The sequence below is a fragment of the Talpa occidentalis genome, unplaced genomic scaffold, assembly GCF_014898055.3.
Source record: "Talpa occidentalis isolate TD23 unplaced genomic scaffold, MPIMG_talOcc4v2.1 talOcc4.13, whole genome shotgun sequence".
Lineage (NCBI taxonomy): Eukaryota > Metazoa > Chordata > Mammalia > Eulipotyphla > Talpidae > Talpa > Talpa occidentalis.
Window position 1 is genome coordinate 67,886,658 of NW_023601322.1, and position 14,780 is coordinate 67,901,437.

Below are 14,780 nucleotides of genomic sequence, written 5' to 3' on the forward strand. Positions count from 1 at the left end.
GGGTGGGTGTGGAGCTGGGATAAGTGGCAGCTGTGACGTCTGGTCTGTAGAGTGATTTCATCATGGTGTGAACCCTGGATGGAGAAGTGTCTCTGGGCGATGTGACTTGACTTCTTCATGCTCCCCAAAGGCCCTGGCTTGAATATGTGTCCTAGAGGTTTATCTTAGATTTGAGAGATTTCTTGGTGATACTGGCAGATATAACTCCTCCTTCTCTTTCTTCATGAAAAGAAAGCTGAAGTTTTAGGAAGCTTTATAAGTAGCCCTTTGATACTGGAGTGCATTTGTAGTTCTCCAGTTCTGCCCTCTGCTGACCTCTGCGAGTCCACAGAGATGCTGATGAGTCATCCATTTGTGCTTGCGGTGGCTTTGAGCTCTTGCTTGTTTTCACTGTCTCCAGGTCCTTTTATGGGTTTCCGGTTGCCATATCTCTATTTTTTTAGTTGTATAAATATGTTACATGTTTGGACAGTAGTAAGGTGATCACATAGACGTTTCCTTACCTCTGTTTGTCCATTGGCTCTCCCAGAGTATCATTTTAACTGATTAAATGTTTGGTGTTTCTGCTGATAACATTAAAGGCAATTTTCAGAAATTAATACGTCAGTTTATTTTATCCTGGCCATTTTGTGTTTGTGTTACTCCTGAGTCTTTGGGTGGAGTAAAGACGGATTTACTGCGAAAGTACATCAGGAACTTGCCCTCCCGTGTCCTTGAACACGCCGCATGGTTTTCATGTCATGTCTTTTGTCTTTGTGGTGCTGCATTTTGGAAAGACTAGGAATTCTTTATTTTTAATTGAGGTAAAATTCATTTAAAATTTATAGTGTTGTGTAAGTATCACCACTGTGTAATTGTAGAACTTTTATCACCCCCCAAAGAAACCCCTTACCTATTGAATAGTCACAGCCCATTCACTCCCTCTCTTGCCCCAGTGTATCAACCACAAATCTGTTTTCTGTTTCTAAAGATTTGCCTGTTTTGGGTGTTCATATATATGGATCACACGATACGTTACTTTTTGTGTCTGGCAAAAATGCAATGTAATGCAATGTCTTCAAGTTTCATCTGTGTTGTTCCATGTGTCAGTACTTCTGTCCTTTTATGGCTGAGAAATACTTATGGTAGAGGTGGACCACATTTTGTTTATTTGTCAGTTGATGGACATTTCAGTTTCTACCTTTTGTCTATTGTGATTAATGCCGTTGTGAGCATTCACAGGTTTTTGTTTGAACACTTGTTTTCATTTCTCTTGAGTATTACCCAGGAGTGGAATGGCTGGTTCCACAAAATTACCATATTGTAGTTTTATCTTCTAACTGCTTGAGTAACTACCAAACTTTCCTGCGGCATCTGAACATTTTACATTCCCACTGGTGATATATGAGGGTTCTAATTTATCTTTATCTTCACCTATACTTGTTACTCTCCATTTCTTATTATAGCCGTCCTAGTGGGTATAAAGGAGCATCTCATTATGGTTTTTATTTGCATTTCTCTAATGACCAATTATGGGGGACATCTTTTTCATGTGTTTATTGGCTGTTAGTATATTTTCTTTGGGAAATTGTCTATTCAAGTCCTTTGCCCTTTTTTTAAATTGGATTATTTGTTACTGAATTGTAGTAAAAATTCTTGAGTTGCTTGGAGCAGAGAGTAGGATTGTTGTCTTTAGAATTTTGCCACACATACCTTAGTTTTGCCTCCACAGTTGAGTCAATTATAACTCTACTTGCAAGAATGCAAGGTGTTGCCCTTATTTCCTGTTTCAGAAGGCACACCCTCACTCACCTAGCCCTTTACCATGCCTACAGGCCAAACTCCACAGTAAACACTATTGATTGGATCATCTTGCTCTTCTGTTAAGAGTAGGGCAAAAGTTGAAATAGTAAAACTTGTTTTATTTGCTTCTCTATCCCGTTGATGACCACTTGGCTTGTGATCCTGGAAAAGAAAAATAATATATATTGAGAAGCATCTTGATTTTGTAAAGTGCTTTCATTTTAAATGATCTTTTTAATATCTACTGTTTACATTTCTTTTGTACATATGATGGAACTTAAAAAGGTGTTCTATGGGTGCTGTAATTTGTAGTTTTTCTTTGGTTTTAGAAAGCCATCAAAGACTCCAGGGTTGTGATGCTGGTAGGGCTTTCTGTGTATATTCTTCTTGATTTTTAAAATTCCATTCTTAAAACAAGTACTAGTCATATTTAGTGTACCTTGAGTACATTTATACTGCACACAATTCTTAGCTGTGGCATTGTGTGTCTCTGAAGGTCATTATCTCTGCTCCTATAATTTCTGAATATTGCACTTAGCCCTTCAAGTCATTTCCTTGTGCTCAATTATACTGATGCGTCTATAACCCTGTGTCAGAGCTGCAGAAAAAAGCCCAGTGCCTCACTGAAGATAGGAAGGGAAATTATTTCTGCTGATACTGCAGTACGTGTGCCCTTGGGGCCCCCAAGAGCCCCAGTTTTCCTTCTTGGAGCTTTAAGGTCAGGTCTCAAAGAACCATTGACCTTTTTAAAGTTGGGAGCTATCCTAGCAGCCACTAGATGTAGCCCTCCTTCTCCTGCCCTCAGCCATTTCTGACATGTTGTCACTGTTCGTGTTCCAGCGCATCCAGTGATTTTTGGTGATCTCATCCCTTTTTCTGAACTACTCTGCTCTTGGTTTTTGTGACACAGTTTTTTCCTCCTTTTCAGTTTTTGCTTGTACCTTCTCTTCCTCCTCTTCTAATCTTATTAAATGTTGACTTTTTACAAGGCTAAGTAGGTCGACTTTGATTCTGTGTTCTTTGCTAGTAATACCAGCCATTCTCATGATTCCAGATACTACTTGGACACAAAATTGTATCTCACCAATCTGGTGTTTTTCTCCTATTTCATAAGGTACATTAAATTCAAACTAAACTCATAATCTTCCCTTCCAACCTGATCCTCTTGGGAGTTACCATTCACCCCTTGCTCCTACAACTTCTGGTATAATGAAGGTTATGCAGAAGGACTTGATGAAGTCTCACTGATTTTTTTTTTTCTCCTGATTATTTCATTATTCTATCTCCTGCTTGCTTCCATCTCCATTGCCACTATTAAGATCCTGTCTTTCCAAGGCCGTTGTAATGTCCTCATAACAGATCTCCCATCATTCACAGTTGTATCCTCTGATCTGGTGTTTCCCAACTTAGCACCAAGAAAATAGTATTTGTGTGATTTACTGGGGTAAATGGACAAGGGTACTCACAATTGGAGGGAATTGCTGGAAAGAGGAGTGGGTGGCTGACTGCCTTAAACCCACTCTGGGAACTGAAGGGATCAATATCTTGGGCACATTATGACCCATTCATGACTCACTGGGCTTTCTGGGGGGAGGCTCTGCTCTAATTCATCTCTCTTATAGCCAGAGTGATACTTTGGTTTGAATGGAAATTTGATGTTTGTGATGGCTGCTTAAAATGTGGTGGCTTTCCATTCTCTTCGGGATAAATACCACATCTTTTTTTTTTTTTTTCTTTTTTTTTTTTTTAATAGAGGCATATTATTTATTTATTTATTTGTTTGTTTTGTTTATACATGCGCTGGGTACAGTCAGAAGCGCGGGAGGGTGAGAGAATTCACCAGAGCCAGAGCGGGGAGCAGAGCAGGCAGAAGGACCGAAGTACACTGCTGAGGGAAGCAGTGGGTGCGGCAGGAGAGGTCTGCGCGCCATGTGGGTCCCTCGCCCAGTGGCCGGGGAGCAGCCGGGGATCAAACCGGCGCCGCAGAGGCCGCGGGCAGCTTGGCAACCCAGCGCTCAACCGGCGCCTGGAATTGCTCTCTCCCCACTCTAACCTCTCCACTTAGTTAATTCCTACTCATCCTTCAGAGCTAGTTCAAAGTGCTTCTGTGACTTCCTTGATTCTATCAGGTGTTTCCTCCCTTAGTCACTGTGCTTTTCCCTCGGAACCCTTAGTACAATGGTGGTTACATTCCCCGTGCCCAGCAATATGTCATCTCTTCCCATAAGGGTGTGACTTGCTCACTGCTCTGATTCCAGTGCTTTTTTGCACCTGATATATATTTGGTAGCAGTAAATAACGAACAGATGAATTATTTGTCACTTCTTGGTTAGGGTATGAAGCATTAATCAAGTTAGGATCATTATTCTGTGGGGCTTACATTCAGATGTAGACAAGAAAGAAAAACTAATAAAATATAATGTAGTAAAAGTAGCTACATAGGGAGTTACTGGGGGCTTCCTTTTGTTGAGTAATCAGGGAAGACCTCTCTGAAAGGTGACATTTTCAGCTAAATGAAAAGAAGCAGCCAGCCACTTAGAAGTATCTAAAGGAAGAACATTCCAGGTGAAGGGCACAGATAGTAAATGTCTTAAGATTGGAAAAAGTTTGGTGGAGTTGTTTAAGTGAGTGAAAATGGAGAAGAGTGGTAATAAGGCTGGCGTGGTTGGCAGGGACGAGGTGATAGAGGGGCTTGTTGCTCAGGCTGAGGAGTTTGGATTTTATTCTGAGTGCCATGGAAGCTGTTGGAGGATTGTGAGCAGAAGGTAACCTGATTTATGTGTTAAAATATCCGTGACAGAGGTCCAGGGAAAAAATGATGGAGGCTTGAACTAGGATAGTAGCAGTGGAATTGGATAAAAATGAAAACTTGCTAATGGTTTGGATGAGGGATATGGGGTTTGAGGAGAATTGGAGATGGTTTCTGAATTCTTTTATTTCTGTGGTGGTTTCCATTGAGCAGTTGGACGAGTACCATTTTCTGAGATGGAGAAGACTGGGAGGGGAAGGAGTAACTAACACAGTTGTGTTTGTTTTAGATATGTTTGACACCCAAGAGGAGATGTCTTGTAAGCAACTGGGTATATAAATCAAAATAGGAGGTTAGAATTGGAGATAGAAATTGGGGAGTCATTATAATATTGTTTAAAACCATGAGGCTAGATGAGGGTTCCTGAGTGAGTGTAGAAGGGAAATGAAAAGCTCTAGGACAGTTTCCTGGAAAATGCCAACATTTAGAAGTGGAACAGAGGAGGAGTTTGAAAAGCAGAAGTTAGAAGGAGTAGCCAGTGATGTAGGAAGAAAACAGGAGTGTGGCAGCATGGAAGCTAAGAGAAGAGAGTATTGCAAGAATTGTGCCAGATGCTGTTGATGAGTGAATGTGGATTGAGTCAGAAGAGAATAGAGAAGTAGTCACTGCTCTGGAAAACACAGACATCATCGGTGACCTAGACCGCCGTCAGTCAGTGGAGTAGATGGAAGTGGGGATGGAGGTATCTGAGGGGCACATGGGAAGGAATGAAGTGAAGGCAGCTGCTGAAAACAGCTGGTTTGAGAAATTTTGCTGAGAAGAGGAGGGGGACAGTACCCACAGGGGAGTGCAAGGTCAAAAAGTGTCTCATCAGGAAAGATCTGGCAGAGAAAGGGGAATTAAAGATTAAGAAGAAAGGACAGGTGGGGGAATGAGATTTTTGAGAAGACAAGTGGGGATGGAATCGAGGCCCAGGTGAAAGGTTGTATTTTGGTAGGAGCAGGAACCTTCTTTCCATGTTAACAGTAGGGACAGAAGAGAGTTTAATGGAGGTTGGGTAGATTTGGAAGTGGGAAGAAGAGAGAATTCTCACCAAATTAGCAATCTGGTATTTTCACAGTGAGGTTGGAGTGAGCCGGGGAAGAGACTACAGGAGATTCGAGAAGACTAGATAAAGTATGAAATAGTTGTTTTGGAGAGCAGATGAGTGAACATATTGGCAGAGTTTAATAGAATTTCCAGAAGCGCCCATTTAAGATTCATGGTTCTGATTTTAAAGTGAAACCATTCAGCAGAGTTCTGTGTTGTTCTGCAGCCACACTCAGCGGTCCAGGTACAAACGTGTGTCCCTCCGTAACCGGGTTGAGTGTAATTCAGACTGGCATTTTACCAGGTGCACAGAGGAAGAGAGAGGCAAAGGAGGAAAGGATGTTTGTAAGGGGAGTAAGTAGAAACGATGTACTGTGAAAGCGAAGCTAGGCTGGACGGGAAAGGGCATGAAAGGTAATGAATAATGAAAACTTGAGAGGGGAGGTTGACGTGCTAGAGCGAGCGAGTCAGGTAGAAGTGGCCTGGAAATCATGAAGTAGTGGTGTGAACGCGAGCAGGAGGTGGAGCGGGAATCGGTATGACGAGATCACTAGGGTGTGAGTCACCTAGATCACTAGGTGACTTAAACAGTTTGGTAAAGAATACGGTCATGGGCTTGGGTGGATCCTTTGCTCTCTTGAAGTCGCTTGTGAGGTCCCGCAGTGGTGGAGAGGAGAGGGCACCCCATGAGTGAGGGGTGACCCCAGCACTGGTGGATTGCAACAGCAGGAGGGGAAGAGGATGGGAAAACATGACGCACGAACTTCAAGCCCCAGTGCTGGGGGAGGAGAAAAGAGAAACGATTTGGTGGTGGACTGCACGAAGGGTGGATGGATGCTTAAGCTGTTATTAGGCAGCTTTTATTAAGAGTCTAAAATCTCTGAAATAGCTCTACCTGCTGGGCTCACGTCTGCCTGTAAGGGCTTCTCTTTTCTAAAAACAGGTCGGCGAGCTACAGCCTGCTGGCTAGATCCCGCTTGCTGCCTGTTTTTGTTGTGGGATCACAGCTCTGCCCATTCAGTCACTCCACACTCGTTTGTTTACGCATCATCCATGGCCATTTTGCGCTGGCAGAACTGACTGTGGCAGTTATGACAGAGACGGCCAACTCCACAAAGTTTAAAATACTTACTATCTGGTCTTTTGGAAAAGTTTGCTGACCTCCCACCTTTGAATAGTGGTTCTCAAACTTCAGGTGCATCAGAATCAACTGGAGAACTTGTGAAAACAGAAGTTGTGGGGCTGGTTGAGGCCTGAAAGTGTGAATTTCTAGCATGTTCCCAAGTGATGCTGGTGTCACTGGTCCAGAGGCCATATATTACGAGCTGTTGCTTTAGATAGTTAAGGTAGTGATAAACTTCCTTCTCCACTTAATCTTCCGTGAGCCCAGTGTTCATATTTTGGTTACCTGTCACTTGACAGGATTCACTGGCTGTCCTCTTCCCTTTAGGCCTGGTGCTCACAAGTGTATGAAGCCTTATCAACACCATATTCATTGGAACAGTTGCTGATCCTGCCCCCTGCGCCACCTCAGCTAAGAACTGTCCTACTACCCTCTGTCCAGAGTTGTGTGATGGACTGGGTTTTTCTAGAACTTAAGTGAGGCTGATAGGTTAGGGAAGGCAACAGTGGGTAGAGGCCACTTAAGCCCCAGGGGAATTGAGGGGCTCTACACTGTTGTTGGGGAGGAAATGGGAATCCCTGCCTCCCCCAACTCGGTTTCTCTCTACTGTGAGGTGCTCAAGTAGAGGATTGTCTTGGACAAGCTGAGCAGGTGATGAGGGAGGGATTTGGGGGTCTGCCCCAATATAGTAGCAGTGTCTCTTAGCAGGCAGAAGAACACTGGGAAAGAACATGGTCATTGCTCTGTGGAACCAGCCCTTTCTCTGTTTCAGCAGAGGTACGTCTGAGAGAGAATTTGAAAGCACTTTCTTTTTTTCTCTTTTTTTAGCTCTTTCTAAAAAATACAGAGATAGTAACCTTTTAGTTTTTCTCTGTATTCTCTTGCTTGATGCCCAGAATTTGCAGGTTTGGTTTGAATTTGTCTCCCAGCCATAGATGGTTCAGCAATTGCATCCTTATTGGTGACGTGGATGTACCTGGTTGAGGTTCCAAGTGGACCTGTACCTGTGGGCCTCTTGTCTGTTTGCGTCTATTCCTGGCCTGCCTCTCTCGCCTCTGGTGTGTACTGTTCACCCACCTGGGTGGGCACAGCACTTGTGCTGCCAGTTGCTCTGCCACGGCTCACTACAGCTCTGTGCTGCTGCAGGTTGCCCTTTCTGACTTCTCTGATTATTCCCCCATGTTGTCTTCTTTCTCTTTCTTCTTGTTTTTCCTTGCCTTCTGCACATATTACCCTATTTGCCAAGACATGCCTCCTCAGTTTTCAGTGAATTCTTGGCCTCTTGCTAAACTCGCCCATTGTGGGCAGCTGGCATCCTCTGGCTGTTTCAGTTTTTGCAAACTGAGAGAATGTGAGAATCAGTGAGGACTCTGGGTTTTTAATTTGGAGGTCATGGGAGAGACAGGGAGAAGGTAGCTTTTGCCTCAGGTTTTTTTTGACTAATAGAAGAATTTGAAGTTGGCCAGGGGCTGCAAAAGCTGGTAGCCATAGATTCAGCACAAGAGAGAAGTGTGTGGCCAGAGCATATAAAACTCAGGTTCAGAAACAGGGGGCTCAGTGCAGTCTCTTAGCATACATCTCAGAGAACCTCAGGGACAGAGGGGCGCTAAGACTGCCCTGTCTCCTGCCCGCATAGTCTGGATTGGAGGCCGGGGACAAGCCACAAGTCTCCTTTCATCCGCCATGTCTCCTGCGGCTCCCGAGTTCTACTTTACCTGTTTTGTTTGTCTTTTCTTCATTTGAAGAAAGAGAATTTGTGACTAAGGGGAAATAGGAGAGTGGGGACTCTGGTGGTGTTGACAATTTACAAATAGGGAAACAGGGTGAGATGGTGAACTCTTTCCACTTTCCAAGAATGACAGGCAGAAAAAATACTAATTTAGAGAAAAAGGGAGACAGAGTTACTAGAAAAGAAAAAGTATATAGAGATAGCATCACAAGATGAATTACCTCAGGAGTCTATTTGAGAAATTGTGTCATGTCAGAAAAGTTCTAGGGACTTGGCGTCTTTTTCCTTGGTGAGAGGATGAGGTGAACACCAGCCCTCAGTCAACTCCCAGAAGGAAGAACCTCAGACTGATGAGCAATAGCTCCAAAAGTGTCACCTCTTTGGCCATTCTGAGCCCCACGGGAAATCTCAGAACTTGACTTGAGGACAAGGCCCCATGTCGCTGTGCCCAGAGCTCTGTGGGTTGATGGCACCGGAGAATTTCCTCTGGTTCTGAGGGAGTCTGCTCAGCGAAACAGAAGGTGGCAAACACCTTCCTGGGACTCCTGGTGGAAGCGTTAAAATAGAGCAGTTTATGCAGCTCACAGTAGCCCAGACAAGACATGGGATGGAGCAGTTTCTCAAGGATTTCTGATGCCAGGGCATGGGGAGTTGGGATAGTTTGTTTTGTAAGTTAACCTGATTAAGGGTAAGGACTTGACCCTGAGCGTCTGTTCTGTTAGTGGGATCAGTGAAGTTCGTTCTAATCCCGTGGATGTCCAGGGGCAGAGGATAGAGGGCAGTGCCAAAAGATGGAAAACCCTTTAGAGGGACAGTGGTCAGCCACTGCTTTAGCTTCCTCTGGTGGATGTTCTCACCCACTCGCCTTGGGAGGAATAACTAAAAAGGAGTTGTGTGCACAAGTAATTCTGCAAGGCACCGTTTCCCTTAACAGGTTTCCCATTCCACAAGTACTGAGTTCCTGTTACATACCAGTCATGCTTCTAGACGTTGGGGAAGTATCTGCAGGCAGAGCTAAGTCCTGCCCTCCAGGATCTTTTTGTTTCATAAGGCAAGACAGATTCTGCAAGGTGTTTTAGAGAATAGGCAGCAAGGAGGCAAGTAACGTGGCTGTCTTGTTCCTGCAGAGAGAGCCAAGAGGCAGCAGTGCCAGGCAGGAACATACCTGGGGGCTGGAGGACTAGCTGGAGGCCAGAGTGTCTGGAGATGAATGAGTGAGGACTTGGGTGGGGTGGTCAGAGAGTCAGCTGAGAGCAAAACTGTCTACATGGCCTTTGAGGATTTTAAGTGTTAAAAGGTGACGCAGGCTGCTGTGTGGATGAGAAACTGAAGGGGGCCAACAGCAGAAGAAAAGAGCCCACGTAGGTTATCACTGAGGTCAGATTTAGATACATGTTGAGATTGTGCTAGCAGGACTATTGGCTGACCAGATGTCAAAGATGCAAAGATGACACCAAAGTTTTTGTCTTGAGCAATCGCAGGAACAGATGTGTCATTCGCAGAAGTGGGGGAGACTGGAGTCCACAGAATTTCTGGCTTATAGGAAGAAGCGCTGGAGATTCAAGGCAGAAAAAGTTTGACTTAATCATTGGTTCCTTTATTTATCTTCTCTGATGGTTTCATGTGTGTTTGGATTGATTCTACTACAGTTTTTTTGGGGGGGTAAGAACAGTCCCAGCACATTAGTTTTTAGGAATCCTTACCTAGGCCTCTGTAATTCAGAGTGGGTCCAGAAGAACCATGGGATAGACCCGCTGTGTGTATGTGTGTGTGGGGGGAGGGCATCCCTCATTTCAAGGGCTACATAAAAAAATTACCACAAACTGGGTTTAGTTCTGGAGGCTAAAAATCTAAAATTAAGGTAGTGTGGGGTTATGGCTCCTTTAGAAGGGTTGGGAAAGAATCCTTCCTTTCTTCTGCTTGGTTTCTGCTGGTGGCCACCCTCCTTGTTCTTCCTTGGCGCTTGGGGCATTCTCCCTGGGTCCCTTTGTCTTTATGCGGCCTTCTTATAAGCTGGCTCACCCACTATGGCCTCATCTTAACTTGGTAGTGTCTGCAAAAACTATTTCCAAATAAGGCCACACTTACGGATCCTGGGGGTTAGGATTTCAACCTGTCATTTTTTGTGAGATAGCCTTCAACCCCAGGGGTGCTTTAGGCCAGCTTCTGGGCTTGGATGTATTTTGAGGATGAGACCTGTTACTTCTTTTGAAATACATTTACAGTTCCCTGTGTGCTGGGAGTGCTGCATTTGTTGGACTGGAAAAAAAAAATGGAATGTCTAAACTGATAAAGATTGGCAAGTTTATTTTTATATTATTTTAACACTTGAGGGCTTCAGGGTATGCAGTGGCAAAAATCATGACAAAATCCTGAAAGTGAAAGGGGATGTTACAGAATGAACGATCTTCAAGCTGAGGATTAGAGATTTGATTGGCCAGAGCCCGTGCAGTCGGGAGAAAAGCCCTTGGTGACGTTCCAAGTTGAAGGTTCTGCCAGCTGGCGCCGCAGGTTGGTGGGGATGGTACGCCACAGACCCGGGTCCTGACGCCGGCTGACGACTGCACAAGTAGAATGTGCTTGCTCCACTCACCTGTCCTTAGATTTCCACGGGGCTGGGACCCAGGAGCTACCGGATGGAGCTTCCCTGGCTAGCTGTCCGCCCCTTCTGTGCGACACCCAGTCCATGCATTCTTCAGTGGTGTGTCAGAAGTTACTGGTGTTTGCCGCTTTTTAACTCACCACAAGTAAAGTCTGAGGGTTGTTTATCAAAGGAAGTTTAAGTTCCCACTCCGATAACACAGTGATAGGACTGTATCAGGTGTAGCAGCGTAATTAAACAGAATTCCTTAGCAACAATCTGCGTTTGTGGCTGTTGAACGGTCATGGTCACCATGAGTTTTTATGGCGCTCCTGTTGTTTCCCGGGGAATTGTGTGCCAGTTGGACAGGCGGGGGATGAGTAGAGACAGGGCTCTTTATAGCGGCAGGAAATTGGAAGTTAGGCGAAGACAAACAGGAGTCAGGTTCACCCAAGTACTGATAAAGTCGGGTGGATCCCACAACACTTGGCTCCTATGGGATGAAAGTCCCTGAATTATTTAATAGATCTCTAGACAGAGAACGGCAGGAGTTAGGGGCCAGGATATGCCAAGGGCCACCAGTGGATTATAGTGAAGGGCTCCAGCAGTAGAGCGTCGATGTCACTTTTCCTAACTCCGTGGTTAGGGATGAGTTTCCAGACTAGTCTCTCAGACTAGATTGCTCAGCCCCCTGCTACACAGGCTTGCCCTGGCTCCCCCAGGGCACGTCAGTGGTCAGAGGGAATCCACGGCTGCTTGGAGAAGGGGTGGGAGCGAAGGCAGTGGCCGCTCTGGGCTCCTGGAGCAGGGCTCTGCACGCTCGCTTAGTGGAGTTGAGCCACACGCATCATACTAAGTGGTCCTCCACAAGGGAGCCTTCAGTTCATGTCTGTTAAGAGGGAATGCAGCCACAGCTGGGTCCCCCGGCAGGGACCAGGGTAAAACCACCTGCTTCTGGGGTGACCACAGAACAAATAACACACAGACATCATTTCCTTTGACTAATCTTTTGTAATCCTGGTTCTGAAAGTAGTTAAAGGTCTTTGTGTAAGTTGAGATTTTAATTTAGGACCCAGATGGGTTTAGGGGCTAACTTCCGAAAGGTCTGCTTTACTCGGTGTGTCACTGTCCTGGATTCCTGGCAGGCGGTAGTTTCAGTAGAAAAGCAGATTTCTTCCTGACTCAGCTGCCTCAGTGAGACGTGTGCTACCACTTGGTACTCGCCAGCCCGTTGCCTCCGGGTCGCGCGCGGGTACGCTCTCCAGCCTGCCTCGGGGTGGCTAGGCGCCTGGCCCGGGCCTTGGAAAACCTTGAGAGACGGTCTGTTGTGGGGCCGGAGCTTTGTCCTGGAATTTCCTGGCCTTTGTCTGTCTGGTATAACTTCATGTACTGAGACGCCTGTTTTTAGAGTCTGCTTCCTTTTAGGGAAAGATTGCTACTGTCTGTCTTCCCCAGAGCACTTCTGCTTCCTGTACCAAGCGACCTCCTCCCCTCCTGCCTGTGGGCCAGGGATGGGGGGGACACTCCGGGCAGGTGTGTACTCCTAGAAGCCACTGGTTGCAGAGGAGATGCCATCACCATTGGGCAAAAAAGCTGTTTTTGCCAGCGTCGCCTATTCTCCTTGGTCCTCACCCACCTTTCTTTTTCATGTTGCAGCAGAAAAAGTCCTACCTGGAGCGGAGTGTGAAGGAAGCGGAGGACAACATCCGGGAGATGCTGATGGCTAGAAGGGCACAGTAGGAGGCCTCTGGGGGAAGCTCTTCCTTCTTACCCTCCGTTCCTGGCAAGGGCAGAGGGGCCTGTGTGGGGCAGCAGGTTCTGCTCTGCCCTGATGGACATTTAATGTGGCTGTGTGGTAACCCCGATTTTTCTACATCACCCTGAGCCCCTTTTCAGATCCCAACCCTGTATTTCTTATCCTTGCCCAGCCTGACACTCCTCTCCCCTAGGGATAAGCCCACCCTCCCCGAAAGGGCAGAGGACAGCTAGGGGCGCTCTTCCGAGCCTGCTACTAGCCATGCTGGTCAGACCAATAAAAGGCATCCCCTTCTGCTAAGAAGTCTGCTTTTCTTGGGCTGAGGATGAGAACAGGGCAAGAGGCAGAGGCTGTCCACCGCAGCGCCTTCCCGCCCTCCTCCAGGTGTGGCCCTGCTGCTTCTGCGTTGAAGCCCACCCCCTTCCTCTCTTCTGTTCCTCTGAGCCTCCGCCACCTCTGAGCCTCTATCTAGTGTACAGATAAGGAAGAAGAGACCAAGGCATAGCTGGACGTAAGTGAGCACAACAGTCGCTCCTCTGTGGGAGTCCTAAGATTTCTTTCCTGTTCTTCCCAAACATTCCAAAAGAAAACTCAGTAATAAGCCAGCAGCCCTGTCTTCATCATTAGTGTCCCTTTGGCCAGTGTCATAAGGAGGGCACCACACCCCAGATTTCCTCCTAGGAGCTGAGGGACAGTGGAGCAAGCTCACCCTGGTTGGAGGGTCAGTTGTTCAGTTTTCAGTAATTTTGTTGCAACTGGTCATTACTTAAACATAGCCAATATTTTGAAATTTAAGTTATGTAAATTCCCCATCAAGTTATATTAAAAACAAGGGTAATAAATATTCAAAACTTATCCCTTCCTAATGGACTAAATCTGGCCATTATCTATTTTTGAGGTTCACAGCCTGTTGTATCTGGATGGTGGAAATACTATATAACCGTGCGCTTCTCCTTCCTATTCCACGGCCAGGACATCACATGGTAGCCTGAAGCCAGCTGTGGTGGGACCATTTACACCACAGAAATCAGGTGATACAAAATCATGGCTTGTCTGTCAGTCGGAGGGAACTGATAGTTAAAGATTCCTTAGCACATCCCTCCTCTGCAGGGAAGGCATGAGCTGAGGAAGGAAAGGCCGAGGCGCTGCTGTGGCAGCTCAGCGCCACCCCGTGGCCAAAGTGGAGATGAATGGGTGGAGGAGGGACTGCAGGAAAAGCCAGCCTCAGGTGTGGCCCTGGGCTCCTCTCCCTCCAGAGCAGGCCCTTTCCTGGACCCTGGGTAAAAGCAGGGACAGCTCCCACGCAAGTCCATCTCTGAATGGGGCTAGGAAGACGGTGCTAGCTCTGCAAGGGGCCGCATGCACGAGCGAGCTGAAGGACAACAGCCGACCTCAGGACCTGCCTTCCCGATAGCACCCACACTGCTCCTCACATGCCGGGCGGCGGCCTCTAGCGGAGGTGCCCTCAGTGAGCAGTGGTCACAGCGCCTGGCAGTGGGGACCTGGGCTTGGGTTCTATCTGGAATAATGGAGACAGTTGAGGCTTAGACAAATTTATTGAAACATACAGGGTCTTAGCAGAGAAATCATTCAGTGGTTTATCTCCTCACTACCTTGAAAGCATAATTCCAAAATTATAAATATATATTTCATAATAAGCCTTTGGCCAAAAAAAAAAAAAAATGAAAGTCATTTAGCACATTTGTGAAAGGCCAGTAAGAAATGGATTTTGAGCCTTAAAAAGATCAAGTCACTGAATTAAACAGCAGCAACCCTGCTAATCTAGAATCCCACGGTGTGGAAAGTAGAAGTGTCTGCGGAGCTAGTCATTTATTTCAGCAATCAGAGATGGGGGCAGGCACACCCGTCGGGTGGCAGCAGAGCTGGCAGGACAGGAGGGCTGGGCCGGTCAGGTGAGCATGTCCCAGAGACAGCAGCAACACAGAGCAGTCCAGCAGGCTGTCAGGCAGG

At 46.2% G+C, this 14,780-nt stretch overlaps 1 protein-coding gene across 2 annotated transcripts in view; it reads left to right on the forward strand.

Annotated features, from left to right (window-relative positions):
- The window catches only part of PFDN1 (prefoldin subunit 1), a 69,226-nt gene extending 54,841 nt beyond the window's left edge, over positions 1–14,385 (forward strand). The window contains exon 5 of one of the 2 annotated variants that reach the window (XM_054694323.1): positions 12,710–14,385. In XM_054694323.1, coding sequence (XP_054550298.1) covers positions 12,710–12,793 — 84 coding nt within the window. In that variant the 3' untranslated portion in view covers positions 12,794–14,385. The remainder of the gene's footprint in view (positions 1–12,709) is intronic. The other variant, XM_054694324.1, reaches the window with a different exon arrangement.
- The last annotated feature ends 395 nt before the right edge of the window (positions 14,386–14,780 follow it).